Here is a 26708-nt window from a genome sequence, read left to right as displayed (position 1 = left end):
TTACTCTGGGTATAACTGCAACAACTCTGGATATGCTCCAAAACATTGTACCTAGTCGGCAGAGAGCTATGGAAAGGCAGCTGGAGGTGCAAGCAGTCACCAGAATAACTACCAACCATACCAAAGAAAAAATGATGTGGTTAAGCTGGTTCCACAATAATTTATGAGAAAAATGTTCCTCTTCCTATGATTTGTTCATATCTAGAGTCCAGCTGTTAAACTCTACAATATTATGAACAGTGGGTTCAAACTGATTACACAGGAGCATATGAACACTGCAAAGTACGAGACCAAAAAAGACCTTTTCAGTCCATCTGCCAGCCACAAAATTCAAAAACAAAATACACAGTTCACAACTAATGAAAGAAAGAACTAGTGCTTTTCACAACCTTCGGACGTCCAAAAGTAGTTCAGACTCAATAAAGCAACTATTGAAATGTAGGAAAGCGCAGCAGCCGATTATCGCACAGCAAGGTTCCACAACCAGCAATGAGATAAATGATAAATGACCAAATAATCTGTTTTACGGATGCCGATTGGGGAATAAATGGTGGCCAGGACACAGCGAAAACTCTCCTGCTCCTCTTTGAAAAGTGCCATGGGATCTTTCAAGTCCACCGTAGAATCCATTAATTGAGTGTCTTACCAAATTTCTGCCCAGCTCCTCTTTAAAGCACTTATCAGTCTTAATCACCTTCTAAGATGCATAGATCACTAGATCCATCTCAGCCAGTTGAGAGAAGTGACTTTAAACCCATCAGTTTGGATTCACATGCGAGTGCCAGAGATGAAAGGCTAGTCTGCTAAGCCATTGCATCATCCAATTACTCAGGAAATAATTGATTCAATCTCAGATAAGCAGACTGGATATACCTGCAATGAGTTAATGATTATTTCAATTCATTGATGAACTTATGACACATCTCTTTATGGTGTCTAAACTGCCAGACTCTGTACAAAACATGATTTAAATAACACGATTTAAAACAAGTTTTGACAGGTTTTCCATATGGTATATACTCCAATTAATATGGAATATAATTTTTGGGGTTCTGCTATCTAATCAGATTAGTTTCAGTAAATATAAAATAACTTAAAAGGGAAGGAAAGTCTAGTGGGAGTATGTTTTATGCAAAGTACTCTTCAAAAATGCAGTTATTGATTTAATCCTGGGTTAATGACTATCTACTAATGTAAATGCAGCTCCTTCAAACTATCAGGCTCTCGAGCTCTTCCAAGTCCGTTTCCCTGTTGTGGTGAATTTTCATTCACTGCTTAAAATTAAAACCTTCAACAAAAAATAGTAGATGCAAACCTTAGGTTGGGGTTTTGATTGGAGTCTGGATTAATCTGAAGGCTTAGCTTAACCTGTCAGGTATGATGTGACTATTGAATGATTTGATTGGATGATTTGGACTATGTATGAGGACTGAGATCAATAGATTTTTAACCACTAAGGGAATCAAGAGATACGAGGATAGGGCGGGAAAGTGGAGTTGATGTACGTGTTCAACCACCTTCTTATTGAATGGCGGAGCAGGCTCGATGGGCCGTATGACCTACTCCTGCTCCTATTTCCTATGTTCTTGCATCTCAGCTTCACTGAGTTGGTAGTATTCTTGCCTCGGAATCAGAGGGCTGTGGCTTTAAGCCCCAATCTAGCACCTGAGCACATAATCGAGTCGAACACTTCATCGCAATGCTGAATTGTTGGAAGTGTTGACTTTTGGATTAGATGTTGCACTGAGGCCCTGTCTGCCTGTTCAGGTGGATGTAACAAGTATTATTCAACAAAGAGCCCTGACTGATATGCTTCCCTCAGCCATCACCACCATAAAAAGATTGTCCAGTCATTCATTTCATGCAGTTGTTGGGACCCTGCTGTGAGCAAATTGATTGCCATGTCTGCCTATATCACAAGTGACTACACTTCAAAAGTAATTCATTGACTGAAAAGATCTTTGGCCCAACCTGCGGATGTGAGGAGGCGCAACAAAAGAGTAAGCTCTTTCTTTACTTCTGGCATGATTTGAAACCTGTCATTAATGCTTCCACATGAAAATGTATACACAAGGCCATCAAGGGACTGACTGCATTACATCTGGCACACAGAGACAATCATAAACATGCTATTTATGATTTACAGCATCTATTGCATCAAGAAAATCTTTGCACTATGGTTTTAGTACTTTCAAACAAAAATGATGATCCTTTCTCTTCTGGGGTCACCCGAGCACCATCTGCAACAAGTCACCAAATCTGGCCAGACACAAAGGGTGCTAGGCAGTACAGACAGTGCGTCTTTCAAATCAAATACAATGGGATTACTGTTGCAAAGCAGCAGAACGGTCAGCATAATTAGAGACGACATCTTGCTGGGGTCCTTGAAACTCGTTTAGACAGAGCTATGCTTTTACAATACAGAGCAATGACATTCTGCTGAATGACTTTCCTTCTGTGATTTCTCACAATAACTTCCTGCCACTTGCTGCTAACGTGGATGTTAAAACGTCTGGCTGTTTTTACATTTCTAAGTGAAACCAGAGACTTTGTTCACAGTAACAAACTAGTAAATAAACATCATCATGAGTTGTGAGCACACAATTGTTAGCATTTGCTTAGCTTGCAGGACAGATATTGCTGGTAAGAGTTATATTACATCTAATTTATCAGTTCAACTCCACAGTTGCCAGCAGTAATAGGGTATCAAGCTCGAGCGATACAAGAAGCGCACAAGCTCGAGTTTCTTCCAATACTGCATAGAATTATTCATCTGCATTATTTTTAAGCTGCAGCAGCACCCATAGCAGACAATGTGGATTTAGATTAGTCATACAGTGTCTGACTCTCAGCAAACTGGAATGAGGAAGTGTGTAAAGGACTGAGTAGTTAATTATTTTACAAGTCCAATTAAGTAACTGTCACACATGTTCAATTATCTGACTTGCAATTATTTTTCTAAGTTGAATTTGGTGTCCCAAGCAATTAAAGACAAGATAAACAGTGACTTCCATGTATCCAGTGTCCTGATTGTTCAAATTATTCACCCTCTCAGTAACTGGCAGCAATAATAATGGTTATTGTAATATTAAAGGCTTTGAATTTCTTCCTGGAACAGTCAGCTGGCGAATTTGGGAGTTTTCTGTGCTAATTGCTTAATGCCAAAAGTAGACACAGCACTCTGGGATGTGGTGGTGGAATTACTGGCATCCTTTGGTCTTCTGACTGGAAGTTTGACATTTTTACACCAGCTTTTATTTTGCTCCTCTGTGGCACTCAACTAACATCTGGGGACAGGGGATACTCAATATAACAAAAAGATTTTGTAAACTTCAGAGGTTGTCTGGTAATACAATGGTTGACACATTTGACAAATGCCTTTCTGTGTTAAGTGATGTACATTCTGAGATGAGTTAATAACTGTGTTGAAATAGCACACAAGAACATTTTACACACGCACATTAAAGCTGGAATGTTTTCACACAACACTTTCCGTTGTGTAAACACTTTAATTAGTATTTCTGTAAGCAGCACCCGAAATCCTGCAAACTGAAAATTCTGCCTTTACAGATAAAGTAATACACATAGAAATCATAGTGGCCAAAAATTTGTGTAATGTAATCATGGTAATTACACCAGGAGCGGCCCCACTAGTATTCTCCAGCACTGACCCCACTGTCAGTTACAGTGTCAGTGGGAGAGCAGCTAATTAGTATTGGGCCAGGTGGGAGCAAGTATCACTATGAGCGCATCTCTGGTGCCTACATGCCCTGCCCACAAAAACCCAGCTGTTTGTCTTCCCTTCGCGGGGTGGGGAGTGTTTCCAGTCTGATTCTCTTCCGGGATCCAGTTCCACCGGTGGATAATCAAGAGTTGCCAAATCGCCTTTCAACTGGTGCTTTTGATAAATTTCATGAACTTTAAACTAGGTCATTGCCCACACATCGCATTATGTCATTACCACTTCAGCAATACTAGATATTAACTGCACCTGTACATAACAGGCACCCAGCCTGGTTTAGGCAATGCATAACCCATTAAAACATTTATTTGGCCACAGCAATCACTGAAACAATGTAGGATTGACAATTCCGCAGCAGCAGATTTTCAAATAATTAATCGGAGGCACAAACATATTTTGATTCGAGGAGGCTGTCTGACTCTTTAAGCTGCTGCAAGTATCTGATGCCTACAGCCGCAATTATCCTCTTCTCCCCCAAGTGCCAAGCTCCAAAGTGTAGGCAACACAACCACAGGGAGTCCACCAAGAATATGGCCCTGACTCACCAGAGTGAACGCTGAGTAGCTCAGGCGGCCAGAAAGCCACAACACATCTGTCAGCAATTAGGCTGGTGAGAAAAATCCCAGCCTGCTTTGATTTACCGCTGGTGTTCCTTAGTTATGTTAGGCGATATAAGGTGATGTAATTATAAGACAATCACACCAAAGAAATTCCAACACGTGATCTGAATAAAGGTGGTGATATATATGTATATACGCGTGTGTTAGCATGCACATGTCTCAATTGTGACAGAGAGAATGCAAATGTTAAGATTTTACTAGTCGGCAATTAAATTTGCAGCGCAGCACATATTTACTATGACCTCACACACCAATCAGCATCTACCTTCATTTAGCAACTCACATTCACCTCTACACACACCAGCAATTAAGTCATCAGGCAACGTAATCAAGTTCTATCGACTGTGGGAGCTGCATTATAACATTGCACACACGAAGGACACTATAGCCCCCCAATACTACAGCTTCACCTCCCAACAGAAAAATGAGTGTAGGTTTTTGTCAAGCAATTGTTTAAATTGAAACATGTTATGTACTAAAAGTAGAAGACTGTGTATCCAGTAATAATAAACTGCTCCCATGGTCGTCATCTTCAGCGTTTAATCAACATCAGGGTTATTTAATAATTTATTAACTTGGGGGTGTTCTTAAATTTCTTGAACAATAATTCATGAAGTAATGCTCTTGTATTGCTTCCAGTGTGAATTAAACTAAATCAGCAATCTTGTGTAGGATTATATAGAATATACAGCACAGAAACAGGCATTCGGCCCAACCAGTCCATGCCAGGGTTTATGCTCCACTCGAGCCTCCTCCCGTCTAATGCTATCATAACCCTCGATTCACTTCTCCCTCATATACTTATCTAGCCTTCTCTTAAATGCATCTATACTATTTGCTTCAACCAATCCCTGTGGTAACGTGTTCCAAATTCTCAACGTTCTCTGGGTGAAGAAGTTTCTTCTGAATCTGGTCTCTCAATTATCACAAACAGTGCAGTTCCTTATTGTGACATTTTCAGCACCTCTCTTTACCAAGTTTCATAGATTTTCATGGACTGGGTGTCAATCAGACTCGACCTAACTACTGCTGCTAAAAGTTACTTATACATTTTATGAAGTGCACTGACAGGCTGCACAATGTAGTACCAATATAAACTGACAGAAGGGAAGAGAACATACAACAGCCACCCTACTCGCATCGCGTTCATCGGTGGACTCATTCCGAAAGCTCTTTTGTAAAATGTTTCATTCACTTTAATGTTCCCTTCGACCTTACTGTTAAAAATATACTGAATCCTTAATGGAAGTGCAGTTTGAAAATGCTAATAGTCGAAACTCTTACAAGCACTTATTCATATTCCAAATTCATGAAACCTTGAGCTCCACTTGCATCAGCTAACCGATGAAAGGGAGAGTGTGGAACATGGAGACAGACAGATATGCAGGAGATAATGAAACCATTTACCTGATCCAATCAGATGACTGAACGGCCAGCTGGCACATTGTGAGGCGGTGTCGACTGGAGACAAGGCCCTGCAATTAATAAGAGAGAATTAAATATGAAGAGATACATAATCTGAAGAATTAATTCATGGGCAGCAAAAAAATGCCTTACGACTTGATTACAACTGGCTGCTTTGTGAGGTGCATAAAGGACACAAATAACAGGGATACGAGAACTGTTCTTAATATTCATTTTGTTTCAGTTGAGCTGTATCCAATTGAATTCAGACAATTTTTTTAAGGTTGTCTAATAATCACCTCATTAGGGGCAACATGAACACTTGGCTTATATTCACATTCTCAATGGAGTTGCATGTTCAGCCATGAACTCATGGAATGGCGGTGCAGGCTAGAAGGGCCGAATGGCCTACTCCTGCACCTATTTTCTATGTTTCTATGTTAACTGCTATCTGCGCAGTTAATTCGTTCACCTTATACCGAATACTTCTCGCATTGAGGCACAGAGCCTTCAGGCTTGTCTTTCTAACACAATTTGGCCCTTTAGAATTTTGGTGTAATGTGGCTCTTTTTGCTTTTTGCCTTAGGTTTCTCTGCACTCCACTTTTACTATTCTTCTTTCTATCTTTTGCTTCTGCCTCCATTCTACTTCCCTCTGTCTCCCTGGATAGGTTCCCATCCCCCTGCCATAACTCCTCCCCAACAGCACTAGCAAACACTCCCCCTAGGACATTGGTTCCGGTCCTGCCCAGGTGCAATCCATCCGGTTTGTACTGGTTCCACCTCCCCCAGAACTGTTTACAATGTCCCAGGAATTTGAATCCCTCCCTTGTGCACCACTCCTTAAGCCATGTATTCATCTGAGCTATCCTGCGATTCCTACTCTGACTAGCACGTGGCAAAGGTAGCAATCCTGAGATTACTACTTTTGAGGTCCTACTTTTTAATTTAGCTCCTAGCTCCCTAAATTTGTCTCGTAGGACCTCATCCCGTTTTTTTACCTATATCGTTGGTACCTATATGAACCACGACAACTGGCTGTTCACCCTCCCTTTTCAGAATGTCCTGCACCCGCTCCGAGACATCCTTGACCCTTGCACCAGGGAGGCAACATACCATCCTGGAGTCTCGGTTGCAGCCGCAGAAACGTCTATCTATTCCCCTTACAACTGAAGCCCCTATCACTATAGCTCTCCCACTCTTTTTCCTGCCCTCCTGTGCAGCAGAGCCACCCACGGTGCCATGAACTTGGCTGCTGCTGCCCTCCCCTGATGAGTCATCTCCCTCAACAGTACTCAAAGCGGTGTATCTGTTTTGCAGGGGATGACCACAGGGGACCTCTGCACTACCTTCCTTGCACTGCTCTTCCTGTTGGTCATCCATTCCCTATCTGGCTGTGTACCCTTTATCTGCGGTAAGACCAACTCACTAAACGTGCTATTCACGTCATTCTCAGCATCATGCATGCTCCAGAGTGAATCCACCCGCAGCTTCAGTGCCGCAATGCGGTCCGTCAGGAGCTGCAGGTGGATGCACTTCTTGTACACGTTGTTGTCAGGGACAGCGGAAGTGTCCCTGACTTCCCACATAGTACAGGAGGAGCATAATATGTGTCCGATCTGCCCTGCCATGATTTAATCCCGAGATAAACTTAAATTGCAACAACGGTGATTGGCAGTGCAGTAAGGTGTCGTACGATGGTGCGGTTCACGATTTACCGTTATGGATTGTTCCAGGCAATGGTACAACGCTGTTCGGCAGGAACTGGTTAGAAAAAATCAAATGGAACTGGAACGAGATCAAAGCGTTGTCGTTGGAGGAGGATACTCCATGTGCTCAAGTGCTGAGCAAGTTCCCCTCGCTGTTTGAACCAGGCATTGGCAATTTCACGGGGGCCAAGGTGCAGATTCACGTGGACTCGGATGCAAGACCCATCCATCATAAAGCTCGGGCAGTTCTGTACATGATGAGAGAGAAGGTCGAAATCGAACTGGACAGACTCCAGCATGAAGGGATCATATCACCGGTCGAATTTAACGAATGGGCCAGCCCCGTTGTTCCTGTGTTGAAAAATGATGGCACGGTCAGAATTTGTGAAGACTACAAGGTGACGATCAACCGAGTTTCGAAACAGGATCAATACCCGTTACCGAAGGCTGATGACCTGTTTGCACTGCTAGCTGGGGGTATGTCGTTCACAAAACTGGATCTGACGTCGGCCTACATGACACAGGAGCTGGTCAACATGTCGAAGAAACTTATGTGCATCAACACTCATAAAGGACTGTTTATCTACAACAGGTGCCATTTTGGAAATCTGCTCGGCTGCAGCAATATTTCAGAGGAACATTGAGAGTCTACTGAAGTCCGTCCCCAGAACCGTCGTGTTCCAAGATGACATCCTGATCACAGGTCGTGACTCCGCCGAGCATCTGAACAACCTGGAAGAGGTTCTACATTGGCTGGTCAAAGTGGGACTCAGACTGAAATGCTCAAAGTGCGTCTTCATGGCACCGGAAGTCGAATTCCTGGGGAGGAAAATTGCTGCTGATGGTATCAGGCCTATGGACTCGAAAACCAAGGCCATCAAAAATGCACCCAAGCCTCAGAATGTGACGGAGTTGTGTTTGTTCCTTGGTCTACTGAACTACTTCGGTAATTTCTTACCTAGATTGAGCACCTTATTAGAGCCACTGTACATGCTGCTAAGAAAAGGCGACAACTGGGTTTGGGGTGCATCTCAAGTTAGAGCTTTTGAGAAAGCTGCTAATCTGCTTTGCTCTAACAAGCTGCTGGTACATTATGATCCATGTAAGCATCTAGTATTGGCCTGTGATGTTTTGTCATATGGAGTTGGTTGCACGCTCCAACAAATTAATGAGTCGGGCAAATTACAACCTGTTGCATATGCTTCAAAAAGTTTGTCAAAGGCGGAAAGAGCCTTCAGCATGTTAGAGAAAAAAGCACTTGCCTGTGTGTATGGGGTTAAAATGATGCATCAGAACCTGTTTGGTCTTCGGTTTGAACTGGAAACAGATCACAAGCCACTCATTTCATTGTTTTCGGAAAACAAAGGTATCAATACCAAAGCATCGTCCCGCATCCAGAGGTGGGCGCTGACATTATCTGCCTATGATTATGTCATTCGCCAGAGACCTGGCACTGAGAATTGAGCCGATGCATTGAGCTGTCTGCCATTGCCCACACCTGTGGTGGAAACGCCACAACCGGCAGACCTACTGTTAGTCATGGATGCTCTTGAAAGTGAAGAAACCCCTGTCACGGCCCAACATGTTAAGACCTGGATCAGCCAGGACCCGATATTATCGGTTGTGAAACATTGTATCCTTAGTGGTGACTGGTCTGTCATACCCAAGCAAATGTGTGAGGAGACCAAACCTTACATATGTCGCAAAGACGAACTATCCATCCAATCAGATTGTATACTGTGGGGTAATCGTATTGTTATGCCCAAGAAAGACAGAGAGAAATTTGTGCGTGATCTACACAGCACGCATCCGGTATTGTCATGATGAAAGCCATTGCCAGGTCTCATGTATGGTGGCCTGGAATTGACTCTGATCTGGATCATGTGTGCATCAGTGTAACACTTGCATGCAGCTTAGTAAAGCACCAGCGGAATCGCCGCTGAGTCTGTGGTCGTGGCCATCTAAACCATGGTCCAGGATCCACATCGACTTTGCAGGTCCCTTCCTGGGAAAGATGTTCTTAGTTGTGGTGGATGCTTATTCCAAGTGGATAGAGTGTATAATCATGTCATCCAGCACATCCACAGCTACCATTGAGAGCCTTCGTGTCATGTTTGCTATGCATGGTCTGCCTGACATCGTTGTAAGCGACAACGGATCTTGCTTCACCAGTCAAGAGTTTCAAGAGTTCATGAAACTCAATGGTATCAAACATGTGAGGTCAGCACCATTCAAACCTACATCCAATGGATAAGCAGAGCATGCGATCCAAACCATCAGAGTATGAAACGTGTAACTCAAGGTTCACTGCAAACTCGCTTGTCACGCATATTGCTTAGTTACAGGACAAGATCCCATATGCTTACCGGGGTCTCCCCAGCTGAACTATTGATGAAGAGAGGTCTCAAGACCAGGCTCTCTCTTGTCCACCCTGACTTGAATAATCGTGTTGAATACAGATGTCAAAGTCAGCAGGGGTATCATGATTGCGCTACTGTGTCACGTGACATTTCTATCAATGATCCTGTGTATGTACTGAATTATGGTCAAGGTCCCAGATGGATCGCTGGTACTGTTACGGCCAAGGAGGTAACAGAGTGTTGATCGTTAAGCTCAAAAATGGGCAGACATGTCGATCAGATAAAGCTGCGGCACACGGATGAACCGGAACAGTCTGAGGAAGACACAATCAGTGACCAACCAACCTACCCTCAGTCATCAGAGGACTCCGCTGTCATCAATGAATCTGGACTTTCAATTACTGACATGGTCAATTAATCTGGACTTTCAATCCCTGACGTGGTCATTGCCACTCCCATCAGATCTGCTACCCAGTCCCCAGTCATAACAGACTCCGAACGCTCGCCCAAGGCTGGAGTTGAACTGAGACATTCAACTCGGGAGCGGAAAGCCTCGGACAGTCTTAATTTGTAAAAAGACCGTTACTAATATCTTAAAGGAGGATATTGTCATGTATGTATGCTTGGTTTTACTAGCCACCAGGTGTCGCCATTGTCGGAGGTCACTGGGCTGTGCGCAGCCCAGGTATAAAAGGCCAGCCATCTTGTAATGTACTCACTTTGGGCCCTAATAAAGTAGAGCCAGGTTTGTACCTGTTCGGATTTTCCAGTATTGAGTCTACTGAGTTATTGCACACACAACAGTTATAGTACAATACAATGTTTTCATATCTTCAGACTCTTCTTTGGAGAACAGTGTGAAGTCGTGGAAGGTTGATTAACAATGTGACAGGCTATGATGCAAACGCTTTCTCCATGGCCAGAACCATCTTTATCCAGCCAATAGTGGTTAGTCCCATAAAGTGGGACCGGTTTATGGGCTCCCACAAACCATAGGATGAAGTGAGGCCACCAGTATCATGCACTGGATGTCGACCCAGAATTCAGAGTCGCCAATCTCCAAGACTGCCTGCAGCGAGATTCAAACCCTGCACCTTCTGACTAAGAGGCAGGAATGCTACCAGTACGCTAAAGACATGCTCTATTGCAATGATTATAATATAGTACAGGTTACAATGCATTAGTTATAGTGCAGTGCAAGTCACAACTCTTTTGATTGGAGAAAATAAACATTAACTCAAGTGCCCCCTGATTTGGGGGACACTCCAAACATTCCAAACAAGTGCCCTTTTTTTGTTCAGTGCAAGTTACAATAGTTATAGTATAGAACAGGTGACAATACATGATTACACAATACATGAAGTCAATGGAAAGAAAAAGTGGGCGGAGACAATAAAGGAGAATAGATACGCAACCACCAGTTTTCCGCTCACATCTAAAGTGAAAATTATCTGCTTGGTTTAAACAAAGAAAGACTTGCATTTATATAGTGCCTTTCACGACTACCGGACGTCCCAAAGTGCTTTACCGCCTATACAGAGGTCACAATGCATTGGTTATAGTACAAAGCAGCTCACACGGCACTGGTTATAGTACAGAGCAGCTCACAGTGCACTGGTTATAGGACAGAGCAGCTCACAATGTACAGGTTATGGTACAGAGCAGGTCACAGTGCACTGGTTATAGTACAGAGCAGGTCACAATGCACTGGTTATAGTGCAGAGCAGGTCACAGTGCACTGGTTATAGTACAGAGCAGGTCACAATGTACTGATTATAGTACAGAGCAGGTCACAATGTACTGGTTATAGTACAGAGCAGCTCACAGTGCACTGGTTATAATACAGAGCAGGTCACAATGTACTGGTTATAGTACAGAGCAGCTCACAGTGCACTGGTTATAGTACAGAGCAGCTCACAGTGCACTGGTTATAGTACAGAGCAGGTCACAGTGCACTGGTTATAGTACAGAGCAGCTCACAGTGCACTGGTTTTGGTACAGAGCAGGTCAGTGCACTGGTTATAGTACAGAGCAGCTCACAGTGCACTGGTTATAACAACAACAACTTGTATTTATATAGCATCTTTAACGTAGTGAAACATCCCAAGGTACTTCACAGGAGTATTATGCGCTAAAAATTTGACACCGAACCGCAGAAGTAAAAATTAGCGCAAGTGTCCAAAAGCTTGGTCAAAGAGGTATGTTTTAAGGAGCGTCTTGAAGGAGGAAAAAGAGTTAGAGAGGCGTAGAGGTTTAGGCAGGGAGTTCCAGAGCTTGGCGCCCAGGCAGCTGAAGGCACGTCCACCGATGGTTGAACGATTATAATCAGGGATGCTCAGGAGGACAGAATAAGAGGAGCACAGACATCTCGGTGGGGGGGGGGGGGGGGGGCGGTGGCGGTTTGTGGGGCTGGAGGAGATTACAGAGATAGGGAGGGGTGAGGCCATGGAAGGATTTGAAAATAAAGATGAGAATTTTGAAATTGTGGCATTGTTTAACCGGAAGCACAGGTGTGATGGGTGAGCGGGACTTGGTGCGAGTTAGGACACAGGCAGACGAGTTTTGGATCCTCTCTAGTTTACGTAGGATAGAATGTGGGAGGCCAGCCAGGAGTGCTTTGGAATGGTCAAGTCTAGATGTAACCAAGGCATGGATGAGGATTTCAACAGCAGATGAGTGAGCAAGGGCGGGGACGGGTTGAATGTTACAGAGGTGGAAATAGGCGGTGTTAGTTATGCCACGGCTATGTGGTCGAAAGCTCATTTTAGGGTCAAATATAATACCAAGGTTGCAAACAGTCTAGTTCAGCCTTAGACAGGAGTTGAGAGGAGGGCTGGAGTCAGTGGCTAGGGAATGGAGTTTGTGGCGGGGACTGAAAACAATGTTACCAATATTCAATAGGAGATAAACAGTCTTCCCGATATTCAATTGGAGAAAATTTCTTCTCATCCAGTACAGAGCCAGTCACAATGCACTGGTTATAGTGCAGGACAGCTCACAGTGCACTGGTTATATTACAGAGCAAGTCACAATGCTCTGGCTATCTTAGAATCTTGGGGCTAGACTTTCCCTGAAGCCCCCCACTGCCTGATTGCCGCCCAGAAAGACCGCTAAGATTTTTCAAATAACGCTGGTGAAAATTTCCATAAAAAAGGTAAAAAAAATACCGCTCGGCGAGAAAATGGATCTTACACCAAGATTCTCGGCAGTTAAAGGCAAAACTAGGTAAAATGGGTCGTTCTTACTGGAATGGACGGTAAGTACTCAAAAGTTAGACCTAGGCTACGGTTGGACCTAGGGAGGGGGCAAACTCAAAAAACATTTTTTCAATTAAACAAAAAATAAAAAGTTAGAAAACATTCTCAAGATCCTTTTTAACATAATCGTCATTATAGAATTTTAAAAATAATTATAAATAACTTACCTTTCTTTGCAGGGTACTCACTTACTGCCCGGTTTCAGGCAGCTTTTTGTGCGCGGTTTCCTCGGCGGTGTCGATGGGTCCCCATTGAGGCAAAACTTCGATTCTGATGGTTTTCTCGGCGGTGCACGCAGATGCACGTGGGCGGTTTGCTTTCTGGCAATATTTTGAAAATGTCGGCGGAACTCTTTAAAAAATAAAGAGGAAACTTTCGCCGGGCGGTTTTTCACCGAAAAAGAGCTGCACTGCCATGAAAACCGATGACAATAAAGGGGAAAGTCGCGCCCATAGAAATTTAGAGCACAGAAAGAGACCATTTTGGCCAATCATGTCCTCGCCGGCCAACAAAGAGCATTCCAGCCTAATCCCACTTTCCAGCTCTTGGTCCGTAGCCCTGCAGGTTACGGCACTTCAGGTGCACATCCAAGCGCTTTTTAAATGTGGTGAGCGTTTCTGCCTCTTCCACCCTTTCTGGCAGTGAGTTCCAGACCCCCACCACCCTCTGCGTGAAGAAACTTCCCCTCAAATCCTCTCTAAACCTTCTACCAATTATTTTAAATATATGCCCCCTGGTTGTTGACCATTCTGCTAAGGGAAACAGGTCAACTCTATCCAGGCCCCTCATAATTGTATCCACCTCAATCAGGTCTCCCCTCAGCCTCCTCTGTTCCAAAGAAAACAAACCCAGCCTATCCAATTTATCCTCATAGCTAAAATTCTCCACTCGAGGCAACATCCTCGTAAATCTCCTCTGTACTCTCTCTAGTGCAATCACATCTTTCCTGTAATGTGGTGACTAGAACGGCACGCAGTACTCTAGCTGTGGCCGAACTAGTGTTTTGTACAGTTCAAGCATAACCTCCCTGCTCTTGCATTCTATGCCTCGGCTAATAAAGGCAAGTATCGTGTATGCCTTCTTAACCACTTTATCCACCTGGCCTGTTACCTTCAGGGATCTGTGGACATGCACTCCAAGGTCCCTTTGTTCCTCTACACTTTTCAGTGACCTACCATTGAATGTGTATTCCCTTGCCTTGTTAGCCCTCCCTAAATGCATAACCCCATACTTTTCCGGAATCCTACTGTTCTGCCCACTTGACCAGTTGATTGATGTCTTCCTGCATTCTACAGCTTTCTTCTTCATTATCAACCACACAGACAATTTTAGTATCATCTGCAAATTTCTTAATCATACCCCTACATTCAAGTCTAAATCATTGATATATACCACAAAAAGCAATGGACCTAGTACTGAGCCCTGCGGAACCCCACTGGAAACAGCCTTCCAGTCACAAAAACATCCATCAACCATTACCCTTTGCTTCCTGCCTCTGAGTCAATTTTGGATCCAACTTGCCACTTTGCCCTGGATCCCATGGGCTTTTACTTTCATGACCAGTCTGCCATGTGGGTCCTTATCAAAAGCCTTGCTAAAATCCATATACACTACTTCAAATGCACTACCTTCATCGACCTCCTCAAAAAATTCAATCAAGTTAGTCAGCCACAACCTTCCCATAACAAATCCATGCTGACTGTCCTTGATTAATTCATGTCTTTCTAAATGAAGATTTATCCTGTTCCTCAGAATATTTTCCAATAATTTTCCCACCACCGAGGCTAGACTGACCGGCCAGTAATTGCTCGGTCTATTCCTCTCTAAATAAAGGTACCACGTTAGCAGTCCTCCAGTACCATACCTGTAGCCAGAGAGGAGAGGATTGGATAATGATGGTCAGATCCTCTGCTATTTCCTCTTTTGCTTCTCTTAACAGCCTGGGATACATTTCATCCTCTAGAGTTTCTGCAGTATTGAGGCCTCGGTATAGAAACACAGAAAATAGGAGCAGTAGTAGGCCATTCGGCCCTTCGAGTCTGCACTGCCATTCAATATGATCATGGCTGATTCTCTATCTCAACACCATGGGCCCAAGTTTCCACACGATAAAAAACGGGCGCCCCTCCGAGCTGGGCGCCCGTTTTTCGCGCCTAAAACGGCGCCGGAAAAAAAACGCGCGATTCTGGAGCCCTTTGCAGCTCCTTGTCTGTTTGGCGTGGCGCCCAGGGGGGCGGAGCCTATACTCGCGCCGATTTTGTAAGTGGGAGGGGGCGGGTACCATTTAAATTAGTTTTTTTCCTGCCGGCAATGCTGCGTGTGCGCGTTGGAGCGTTCGCGCAGTGTGAAGGAAACATTGGCACTCGGCCATTTTTGTAGTTCTTTGTAGCTGTTTAATTTTTGAAAATGTTTTAATAAAAGCACATTGCCATCAGCACATCAGCACTGAGACTTCTTGCAGCCTTCTCACTGTCTCCTTCCCGCCCCCCCCCCCCCGCTCCGTGGGAACGAACGGCTGTCTCCTCCTCCCCTCCCCCCCCGCTCCGTGGGAACGAACGGCTGCAGAATTCTCCCTGGCTGAAGCACTTTCACACAGGTAGGAAGATGGTTTATTTAATCTTTTCTTGGCTTATAAATGTTTATTCAGGTTGGATTTATTTGTATAATATTTGTAGAAGTATAAATAAGGATTTATTGTAGAATTTAATGACTTCCCCCCCCCTCCCCCACCACCTCGTTCTGGACGCCTAATTTGTAACCTGCGCCTGATTTTTTAATGTGTAGAACAGGTTTTTTCAGTTCTACAAAAATCTTCACTTGCTCCATTCTAAGTTAGTTTGGAGTACGTTTTCACTGTGGAAACTTTGAAATCAGGCGTCAGTGGCCGGACACGCCCCCTTTTGAAGAAAAAGTTCTGTTCCAAAGTGGAACTGTTCTACCTGACTAGAACTGCAGAAAATAAAATGTGGAGAATTGCGATTTCTAAAATAGTCCGTTCTCCACCAGTTGCTCCTAAAAATCAGGCGCAAATCATGTGGAAACTTGGGCCCCATATTCCTGCTTTTCTCCTTGATGTCCTTTGTGTCTAGAAATCTATCTATCTCCCACTTAAATATATTCAGTGACTTGGCCTCCACAGCCTTCTGTGGTAGAGAATTCCATAGGTTCACCACTCTCTGAATGAAAACATTTCTTCTCATCTCGGTCCTAAATTTCCTACCCCGTATCCTGAGACTGTGACCCCTTGTTCTAGACTTCCCAGCCCGGGGAAACATCCTCCCCGCATCCAGTCTATCCAATGCCGTCAGAATTTTATACATTTCAATGAGATCCCCTCTCATTCTTCTAAACTCTAGTGAATACAGGTCTAGTCGATCCAATCTCTCCTCATACGCCAGTCCTGCCATCCCAGGAATCAGTCTGGTGAGCCTTCGCTGCACTCCCTCTATGGAAAGTATATCCTTTCTTAGGTAAGAAGACCAAAACTGCACACAAAACTGCAGCCTCACCAAGGCCCTGTATAATGTAGTACGATATCCTTGCTCCTGTACTCAAATCCTCTTGCAATGAAGGCCAATATACCATTTGCCTTCCTAACTGCTTGCTGCACCTGCATGTTTGCTTTCAATGACTGGTGTCCAAGAACACTCAGGTCCCTCTGTACATCGACACTTCCCGAGCCATCACCATTTAAATAATACTTTGTCCTTATGTTTTTCCTACCAAAGTGGATAACTTCACATTTATCCACATTATACTGCATCTGCCATGTGTTTTCCCACTCACTCAACCTATCTAAATCGCCTTGCAGCGTCTTTGCATCTTCCTCACAACTCACAATCCCACCTAGTTTTGTGGGATGACACAACACTTTTGTGTCGTCAGCAAACTTGGAAATATTACATTTGGTTCCCTCATCCAAATCATTATATATATTGTTAATAGCTGGGGCCCAAGCACTGATCCCTGTGGTCATCATCATAGGCAGTCCCTCGGAATCGAGGAAGACTTTCTTCCACTTTTAACATGAGTTCTTAGGTGGCTGTACAGTCCAATACGAAAACCACAGTCTCTGTCACAGGTGGGACAAATAGTCATTGAGGGAAGGGGTGGGTGGGACTGGTTTGCCGCACGCTCTTTCCGCTGCCCGCGCTTGATTTCTGCATGCTCTCGGTGACGAGACTTGAGGAGCTCAGCGCCCTCCTGGATGCACTTTCTCCACTTAGGGCTGTCTTTGGCCAAGGACTCCCAGGTGTCAGTGGAGATGTCCCCAACTAGTCACTGCTCGCCACCCTGAAAAAGACCCGTTTATTCCTACTCTCTATTTCCTGTCAGTTAAACAATTTTCAATCCAAGACAGTACATTACCCCCAATCCTATGTGCTTTAATTTTGCATGAGCTTCCATTTTCTTCTTTATCCTACCCTGCATGTCCCTTGACAACCAGGAGGCTCTAGATTTATTAGTCCCACCCTTTTTCTTTAAGGGAACATACTTGCTCTGAACCCTCCAGAACTCTTCCTTAAATGCCTCCAACTGCTCCGACACTGATTCACCTTTAAGTAGCTGTTTCCAGTTCACTTTGGCTAAATCACATCTCAGCTTAGTAAAATTGGCTTTCTTCCAATTGAAAACTTTTATTCTTGGTCTATCTTTGTCCTTTTCCATAACTACCCTCAATCTAACTGAATTATGATCACTAGCATCAAAATGGTCTCCCACTGATGCCCCTTCCACCTGCCCAGCTTCATTCCCTAAAATTAAGTCCAGAACAATCCCCTCCGTTGTAGGGCTTGCTATATAATGGGTAAAAAAGTTCTCCTGAATGCATTTTAAGAATTCCGCACTTTCTATACATTTCACTCTAATTTTATCTCAGTTAATAATAGGGTAGTTGAAATTCCCTACTATTACTGCCCGATAGTTTTTGTACTTCTCATAAATATGCCTTCATATTTGCTCTTCTATCTCCCTCTGACTGTGGGGGTCTATAGTACACTCCCAGCAGTGTGATCACACCTTTTTTTTCTTCAATTCAACCCATATGGCCTCATTTGATGATCCTTCTAACATGTCATCCCTTCTCAAAGCTGTAATTGTTTCTTTAATCAATACTGCGACCCCCCTCCTTTTTTACCCCCCTCTCTATCCCGTCTGAAAACCCTGTAACCAGAAATGTTGAGCTGCCATACCTATCCTTCTTTCAGCCATGTCTCAGTAATAGCTATAATATCGTACTCCCAAGTGTCTATCTGTGCTCTCAGCTCATCTGCCTTATTTCCTAGACTTCTTGCATTGAAGTATATACCATTTAGCACTGCCAAACTTCCTTGTTGTCTATTTTCTAGCCCTTGTTTTGTCTTCCAAATTCACTTTCTACTTTTTTCCTTTCATATTCCAGTTTTGTTTCTCTCCCTACTGAATCAATTCTCAGGTTCCCATCCCCCTGCCAAGCTAGTTTAAACCTTCCTCAACAGCACTAGCAACACCCCCCCCCCGGGACGAGGATATTGGTCCCAGCCCTGTTGAGGTGCAACCCATCTGGCTTGTACAGCTCCTGCCTTCCCCCAGAAATGGTCCCAATGCCTCAGGAATCTAAAGCCCTTCCAGCCAAGCATTCATCTGTCCTATTCTTTTATTTATGTACTCACTAATACGTGGCACCAGGAGTAATCCAATGATTACTAACTTTGAGGTCTTGCTTTTTAATTTCCTAGCTCCCTAAACTCTGTCTGCAGGACCTCATCCCTCTTTCTACCTATGTCATTGGTGCCGATATGGACCACGACCTCTGGCTGTTCACCCTCTCCCCCCAGAATGCCCGGCAGTCACTCCTTGATCCTGGCACCAGGGAGGCATCATACCAGCCCGGAGTCACATCTGCGGCCGCAGAAACACCTGTCTGCTCCCCTGACTATCGAATCCCCTACCACTATGGCTCATCCACCCCTCCTCCTCCCTCCGTGCAGCTGAGCCACCCATGGTGCCGTAGACTTAGATCTGGCTGCACTCCCCAGAGGAACCATCGCACCCACCACTACTCAGAACAGAATGCTGGTTGGAGAGCGAGATGGACTCAGGGGACTCCTGCACTACCTGCCTAGTCCTCCTCTTCTGTCTACTGGTCACCCACTCCCTCTCTGCCTGCACACTCTTAAGCTGCAGGGTGGCCACCTCTAGAAAAGTGATATCCACAAAGTTCTCAGCCTCGCGGATGCACCTCACTGACTCCAGCCGCGGCTCAAGCTCCGAAATCCGGAGCTCATGTTGCTGTAGCTGGTAACACTTCCTGCACATGTGGTTATCCAGGCTATGTGAAGCATCCAGAACTTCCCACATGGCACAAGATGTGCACTCCATGGGACTGAGCTGCCTTGCCATGCCTCTAGTTATTTGACTATGAACTAAACTATGAACTATGAACTATTTGATTATGAAATAAACTTAAAACTAGCAGACAAAAACACTCACGGCTACTCACCAATCAGCTGTTTCCCTTGAGTCAATGTCACTCTGACATCACACTTTCGATTGTTGCCTCTATTGAGTTGCTCCCGCTCCGAGCTAGCTCCTTTTATCCACGCTGCCGTTCCTCTAGTCCCGCTCTCACACAGCAGGTCAAAGTGCACTGATTATAGTACAGAGCAGGTCAAAGTGCACTGGTTATAGTACAGAGCAGCTCACAATGCACTGGTTATAATACAGAGCAGGTGACAATGCACTGGTTATAGTAGAGAGCAGCTCACAATGCACTGGTTATAGTACAGAGCAGGTCACAATGCACTGGTTATAGTACAGAACACGTCACAGTGTACTGGTTGTAGTCATCATCCTCATAGGCAGTCCCTCGGAATCGAGGACAACTTGCTTCCACTCTTAGCATGAGTTCTTAGGTGGCTGAACAGTCCAATACGAGAACAACAGTCTCTGTCACAGGTGGGACAGTGAGTGGTTGAAGGAAAGGGTGGGTGGGACTGGTTTGCCTCACGCTCCTTCCGCTGCCTGCGCTTGATTTCTGCATGCTCTCGGCGACGAGACTCAAGGAGCTCAGCGCCCTCCCGGATGCACTTCCTCCACTTAGGGCGGTCTTGGGCCAGGGACTCCCAGGTGTCAGTGGGGATGTTGCACTTTATCAGGGAGGCTTTGAGGGTGTCCTTGTAACGTTTCCGCTGCCCACCTTTGGCTCGTTTGCCATGGACAAGTCCCGAGTAGAGCGTTTGCTTTGGGATTCTCGTGTCTGGCATTCGAACAATGTGGCCTGCCCAGCGGAGCTGATCAAGTCTGGTCAGTGCTTTAAGGCTGGGGATGTTGGCCTGGATGAGGACACTAATATTGGTGCGTCTGTCCTCCCAGGGGATTTGTAGGATCTTGCGGAGACATAGTTGGTGGTATTTCTCCAGCGACTTGAAGTGTCTACTGTACATGGCCCATGTCTCTGAGCCATACAGGAGGGCGGGTATTACTACGGCCCTGTAGACCATGAGCTTGGTGACAGTTTTGAGGGCTTGGTCTTCAAACAATCTTTTCCTCAGGCGGCCAAAGGCTTCAATGACGCACTGGAGCCAGTGTTGGATCTTGGCGTCAATGCCTGCTCTTGTTGATAGGAGGCTCCTGAGATAAGGGAAGTGGTCCACGTTGTCCAGGGCCGCACTCTGGATCTCGATGTCTGGGGGGGGCACTGCTGTGCGGCGAGAACAGGCTGGTGGAGGACCTTTGTCTTACTGATGTTTAGCATAAGGCCCATGCTTTCGTACGCCTCAGTAAATACGTCAACTATGTCCTGGAGTTCAGCCTCTGTATGTGCACAGACGCAGGCGTCATCCGTGTACTGTAGCTCGACGACAGAGGTTGGGGTAGTTTTGGACCTGGCCTGGAGACGGCAAAGCTTGAACAGCGACCCACTGGTTCTGTAGTTTCGTTCCACTCCAGTGGGGGAGCTTTTCAACTGTGAGGTGGAGCATGGCAGTGAGGAAGATTGAGAAGTGGGTTGGGGCGATGACGCAGCCCTGTTTGACCCCGGTCCGAACGTGGATTGGGTCTGTGATGGATCTGTTGGTAAGGATCACGGTCGGCATGTCGTCGTGGAGCGTCCTCCTTTGTTTCAGATGCCTCCAAAAGTACGTCGGCATCCTCCGCCTGCTCCACGACTGGTTATAGTACAGAACAGGTCACAGTGCACTGGTTATAGTACAGAGCAGGTCACAGTGCACTGCTTATAGTACAGAGCAGGTCACAGTGCACTGCTTATAGTACAGAGCAGCTCACAGTGCACTGGTTATAGTACAGAGCAGCTCACAGTGCACTGGTTATAGTACAGAGCAGGTCACAGTGCACTGCTTATAGTACAGAGCAGGTCACAGTGCACTGCTTATAGTACAGAGCAGCTCACAGTGCACTGGTTATAGTACAGAGCAGCTCACAGTGCACTGCTTATAGTACAGAGCAGCTCACAGTGCACTGGTTATAGTACAGAGCAGCTCACAGTGCACTGGTTATAGTACAGAACAGGTCACAGTGCACTGGTTATAGTACAGAGCAGCTCACAGTGCACTGGTTATAGTACAGAGCAGGTCACAGTGTACTGGTTATAGTACAGAGCAGCTCACAGTGCACTGGTTATAGTACAGAGCAGCTCACAGTGCACTGGTTATAGTACAGAGCAGCTCACAGTGCACTGGTTATAGTACAGAACAGGTCACAGTGCACTGCTTATAAACAGTACAGAGCAAGTCACAATTTAGGTGTAGTCCAAACTAGACTATGAACTATGAAAGTGTTATATTCCACCGTAGCTCTAAGCAAATCACTGTTGGCGTTGTACTGCAGTCTTTAATTCATTTGCTTAAAACTGTGAAAAGTAAAGTGCCAGTCTCTTGTCTGTTTGGCATCAGTTCAGTTGCAGCTTGCAAAAGGACTATTAGGCAAACAGCACAAGCTGTGACAATGTTCACACCTCTGGTGTTTATTTGTTTGCCTTTGAGGAACCAATTGGTAGGGAACTGATTTCAACAATAATTAAGACTTGCAGCGCATAAGCTTCTTTCACACCAACCAGTGCAGACATGGAATACATCCACATTCAAATTGCTCCAATAAAATAGCTAAGGTAGCAGGTCTCACATTTCTCAAATTCTCAAGGTGGGGTTAGTATTAGCACAGGTGGTCCTAGATTACGCGCTTAAAACGCAACTGGTCAGATTTGTTTTCCCCTAATTTTCTCCATTCTTAAAAGTGCTGACACATTCTGGGCCCAGTTCCCTGTGCACCCACAACCTTCTCATAACTGAATCCAGTGCTCATTCTTCAGTTGTGAGCCAAATCAATGAGTGGCAACAAACTATTCAAATTTGGGCGGCATCAGAGCCAAGCCCCTTCCTCCTCCAATGTCCGCACTTTCATACTTTTCCAGTAGGAGTTACTGCATAGTGATCAGGACCAACACCTCTGACTGTATCCGACGTCACCTTGTCTCAACACAGATCTGACGGGGGTCCCTCCTGATCTGTACAACTCAGTTCCATGCTGGACACTGCAGTTACAAATTGAACCATCTGAGTTGGTGTTGGGAGTTGGGAAGAAGTACTGGGTTTAGTGAACAGTTTTGCAAATAGGTGAGGTTCCTGAGGGAGAAACTGAAGGAAATGGGGGGAGTTAAACCTATCTCCAAAGGCCCATCACCTCCTGAGCAGATTCCACTTATTATTCTTGACGTTATTGGATATAACCAGTTTGCTCCAGTTTTCTCCAATTATTGAGATTGTGCCTGTTCATTGATTGACATGAAGACCGATAGTAGATTGTTCCCAAGGTGCGGAGCAAAATCTTTGGACAAAACGGTCCGCTCCAAACAAGAGATCAGTAGTTTGCTTTCCTGTATGCGTGACTGGGTGGCTGAGATTAAATTGACGGCTGTAGAAACCTTTAGAAATAATCTGGGTAACTCTGTAAGCCATTGTAGTCCAGCCATTACAAATGTTTACCCCATTAACATGTAGGAAGTGGGGAAATAATCAGCAGGTTTACAGTGCCCTCACATCATGTCCTTTATACCTCAAAACATCAGCAACTGAATCACAGAAAATCAATATTAATATAGGAAAGAAAATACCCTCTAGTGGGCCATGTTCCTTTTGCAGGTTTGTCACTGTGATCCTAAAATTCCTGGGATGATTTTCTGGTGCACTGGCAGCATGGGTGGGATCTTTAGGGTGGACTTTTGAACCAATCTACCAGCGTTCCGCCCCTTATCGGCCACATTCAGAGATGGAGACAAATGGGAAGCCATATTGTAGAAGCAAAGCAATGAAGTAAGATTGTTAACTTTACCCCCCAGAGTCCATTAATGCTATGGTGTATGAGTAAAGAGCCTGACTGGATACTGTGAGCTCAAAGTAAAGTGTGACCTTTGTCTTTTATTGCAGGTCTCCAGAGTGCTTCTCCAGCCTGTGAGGCCTCCTTAAGTACAGATGCTCCCAAGGGATTATGGGATCCCTTGGGACTCCAGGGGATGAGCCCTCTGGTGGTTAAACAAGGTATTTACAAGTTTACATATATACCAACATTCCCCACCAAAGTCAATAGTGTAACTATTTACAATGTGAGTCGATCTGGGGCCTTTCTTTCCCTGGTTGATCATCTCGGTGCAAATGCTGGTTTTGGTGAGTCATTTGTTGGGCCCTCGCTGGGCTGCTGTGCAGCTGGCCTTGCTGGGCTGCCTGGTGTGGTGAGTTCTGCTTCGTGGTCAACCGCTGTGTCAGTTGCCACTGATGTGTGTGTTGGGGGGTCAAAAAAGATAGGGTCTAATGTGGGTTGCTCTGGATAGTCCGTGAATCTGAGTTTGGTTTGGTCCAAGTGCTTCCTGTAGATGAGTCCATTTGAAAGTTTGATCCCAGACACACTACTCCCCTCCTTGGCCACGACAGTGCCGGGAAGCCACTTGGGACCTTGTCCATATTTCAACACAAATGCAGGATCATTAATCTCAATTTCACGTGACACATTTACGCTATCATGATATGTACTTTGTTGAAGCTGCCTGCTCTCTACCTGTTCGTGTAGATCAGGGTGGATTAACGAGAGCCTTGTCTTAAGTGCCCTTTTCATGAGCAGTTCAGCAGGAGGAATCCCAGTGAGCGAGTGGGGTCTCGTGCGGTAACTAAGCAGGACTCAGGATAGGTGAGTCTCCAGAGAGCCTTCAGTTACCCTCTTCAAGCTCTGCTTGATTGTTTGCACTGCTCTCTCTGCCTGAACATTGGATGCTAGTTTGAACGGGGCAGATGTGACATGTTTGATCCCATTGCGGGTCATGAACTCTTCGAACTCGGCACTGGTGAAACACGGCCCGTTATCACTCACAAGGACATCAGACAAGCCGTGCGTAGCAAACATGGCCTGCAGGCTTTCAGTGGTGGCAGCGGACGTGTTTGCCCACATTATCTCACATTCAATCCATTTGGAGTACGCATCTACAACCATTAGGAATATTTTTCCCAAGAACGGGCCTGCATAGTCGACATGGACCCTAGACCACGGTTTGGAGGGCCAAGACCATAAACTTAGTGGTGTCTCCCTGGGTGCATCGCTTAACTGTGAACATGTGTTACATTTGTGCACGCAGGACTCTAAGTCCACATTGATACCGGGCCACCACACATGGGATCTGGCTATTGCTTTCATCATTACAATGCCTGGTTGGGTACTGTGGAGATCACTAATGAAAGTGTCCCTGTCCTTTTTAGGTACCACTACCCGATTACCCCACAGAAGGCAGTCTGCCTGTTTAGACATTTTGGGCCCAAGTTTCGGCCTCAGTTGCTCCTGATTTTTTGGAGCAACTGGTGTAGAACGGAGTATCTTAGAAATTCAAATTCTCGGCATTTAGTTTGCTCCAGTTCTAGTCTTCTTTACCCCGTAAACACACGCTAACGCTTCTTTTTCAATCATGCTGTACGCCCTCTCAGCCTTAGACAGACTTCTGGATGCATAAGCAACCGGTTGCAATTTCCCAGATTCATTAGCTTGTTGCAATACACACCCGACACCGTATGACGACGCATCACATGCTAGTACCAAACGCTTACATGGATTATACAACACAAGCAATTTGTTTGAGCATAACAGTTTTCTAGCTTTTACAAAAGAATTTTCTTGGCTTTTACCCGATACCCATTCGTCTCCTTTACGCGGTAAGGCGTGCAGTGGTTTTAACAGTGTGCTGAGACCCGGTAAGAAGTTACCAAAGTATTTCAGGAGTCCTAGAAACGACTGCAGCTCCGTCACATTCTGTGGCCTCGGTGCGTTCTCGATTGTCTCCGTCTTCAAATCGGTGGGCCTGATGCCGTCTGCCGCGATTCTTCTTCCCAGCAACTCCTCTTCAGGCACCACGAAAACACACGTCGAGTGTTTTAACCTGAGCCCTACGCGATTAAGCTGACTAAGAACCTCCTCCAGGTTCTGCAGATGCTCGACTGTGTCCCGACCTGTAACCAAGATGTCGTCCTGGAAGACCACAGTGCGTGGGACTGACTTCAGTAAGCTTTCCATGTTTCTCTGGAATATCGCCACGGCTGATCAAATCCCAAACAGGCATCTGTTGTAACTGAAAAGACCTTTGTGCGTGTTGATGCAGGTGAGGCCCTTCGATGATTCCTCCAGCTCCTGCGTCACGTAGGCCGAGGTCAAGTCCAGCTTCATGAACGTCTTTCCTCTCACCAGCGTCGCAAAAAGGGCATCTGCCTTTGGTTGTGTGTATGGATCCTACAGGGAGAAATGATTGATAGTTACTTTGTAATCACCACAGATTCTGACTGTGACGTCTCCCTTAAGGACTGGAACAATCGGACTGGCCCATTCGTTGAATTCGATCGGCGAAATGATGCCCTCTCGTTGCAGTCGGTCCAGCTCGAGCTCCACCTTCTCTCATCATAAACAGTACTGCTCTCGCCTTGTGATGGAGGGGTCGCGCCCCCGGAATTAGGTGGATCTGCACTTTTGCTCCTTGGAACTTCCCGATGCCTGGTTCAAACAGCGAGGGGAACTTGTTTAGGACCTGGGCAGACGAAATGTCGTCGACGGGCGAGAGCGCTCGGACGTTGTCCCAGTTCCAGCGTATCTTCCACAGCCAGCTCCTGCCGAGCAGCGTGGGGCCATCGCCCGGTACCACCCAGAGTGGTAACTTGTGCACCGCTCTATCATAGGAGACCTTTACAATAGCACTGCCGATTACGGGAATCAGTTCCTTGGTGTAAGTTCTCGGTTTAGTGCGAATGGGAGTCAGGACTGGCTTTGAGGCCTTGCTGCACCACAATTTATCGAAAGTCTTTTTGCTCATAATGTACTGGCTCGCGCCTGTGTCCAGCTCCATTGACACTGGGAGTCCATTTAATTCAACCTTCAGCATTATCGGGGAACACTTTGTGGTAAATGTGTGCACCTCATATATCTCTGCCTCCTCGGTCTGAAGCTCTGGTTCGTCGCCGTTGATCTGTCCTCCTCTGCAACATGGTGGTTTGCAAGATTAGCAGTGTTTGCAGCTCGCCTGTACATATGTTGGAGATGTCCCATTGTTCCACAGCCCTTGCAAACGTATCCTTTGAAGCAGCATGAATGGAAATGATG

At 45.4% G+C, this 26708-nt stretch overlaps 1 protein-coding gene across 1 annotated transcript in view; it reads right to left on the bottom strand.

The window, feature by feature from the left end:
- The window catches only part of nmnat2 (nicotinamide nucleotide adenylyltransferase 2), a 425329-nt gene that overhangs the window by 237926 nt on the left and 160695 nt on the right, over window positions 1-26708 (bottom strand). Inside the window, exon 3 of the mRNA XM_070887134.1 lies at window positions 5770-5837. Coding sequence (XP_070743235.1) covers window positions 5770-5837 — 68 coding nt within the window. The remainder of the gene's footprint in view (window positions 1-5769; window positions 5838-26708) is intronic.

Source organism: Pristiophorus japonicus, chromosome 8 (genome assembly GCF_044704955.1).
Source record: "Pristiophorus japonicus isolate sPriJap1 chromosome 8, sPriJap1.hap1, whole genome shotgun sequence".
NCBI lineage: Eukaryota > Metazoa > Chordata > Chondrichthyes > Pristiophoridae > Pristiophorus > Pristiophorus japonicus.
Note: the sequence above shows the minus strand (reverse complement) of the source record. Positions and strands in the feature narration are given on the sequence as shown.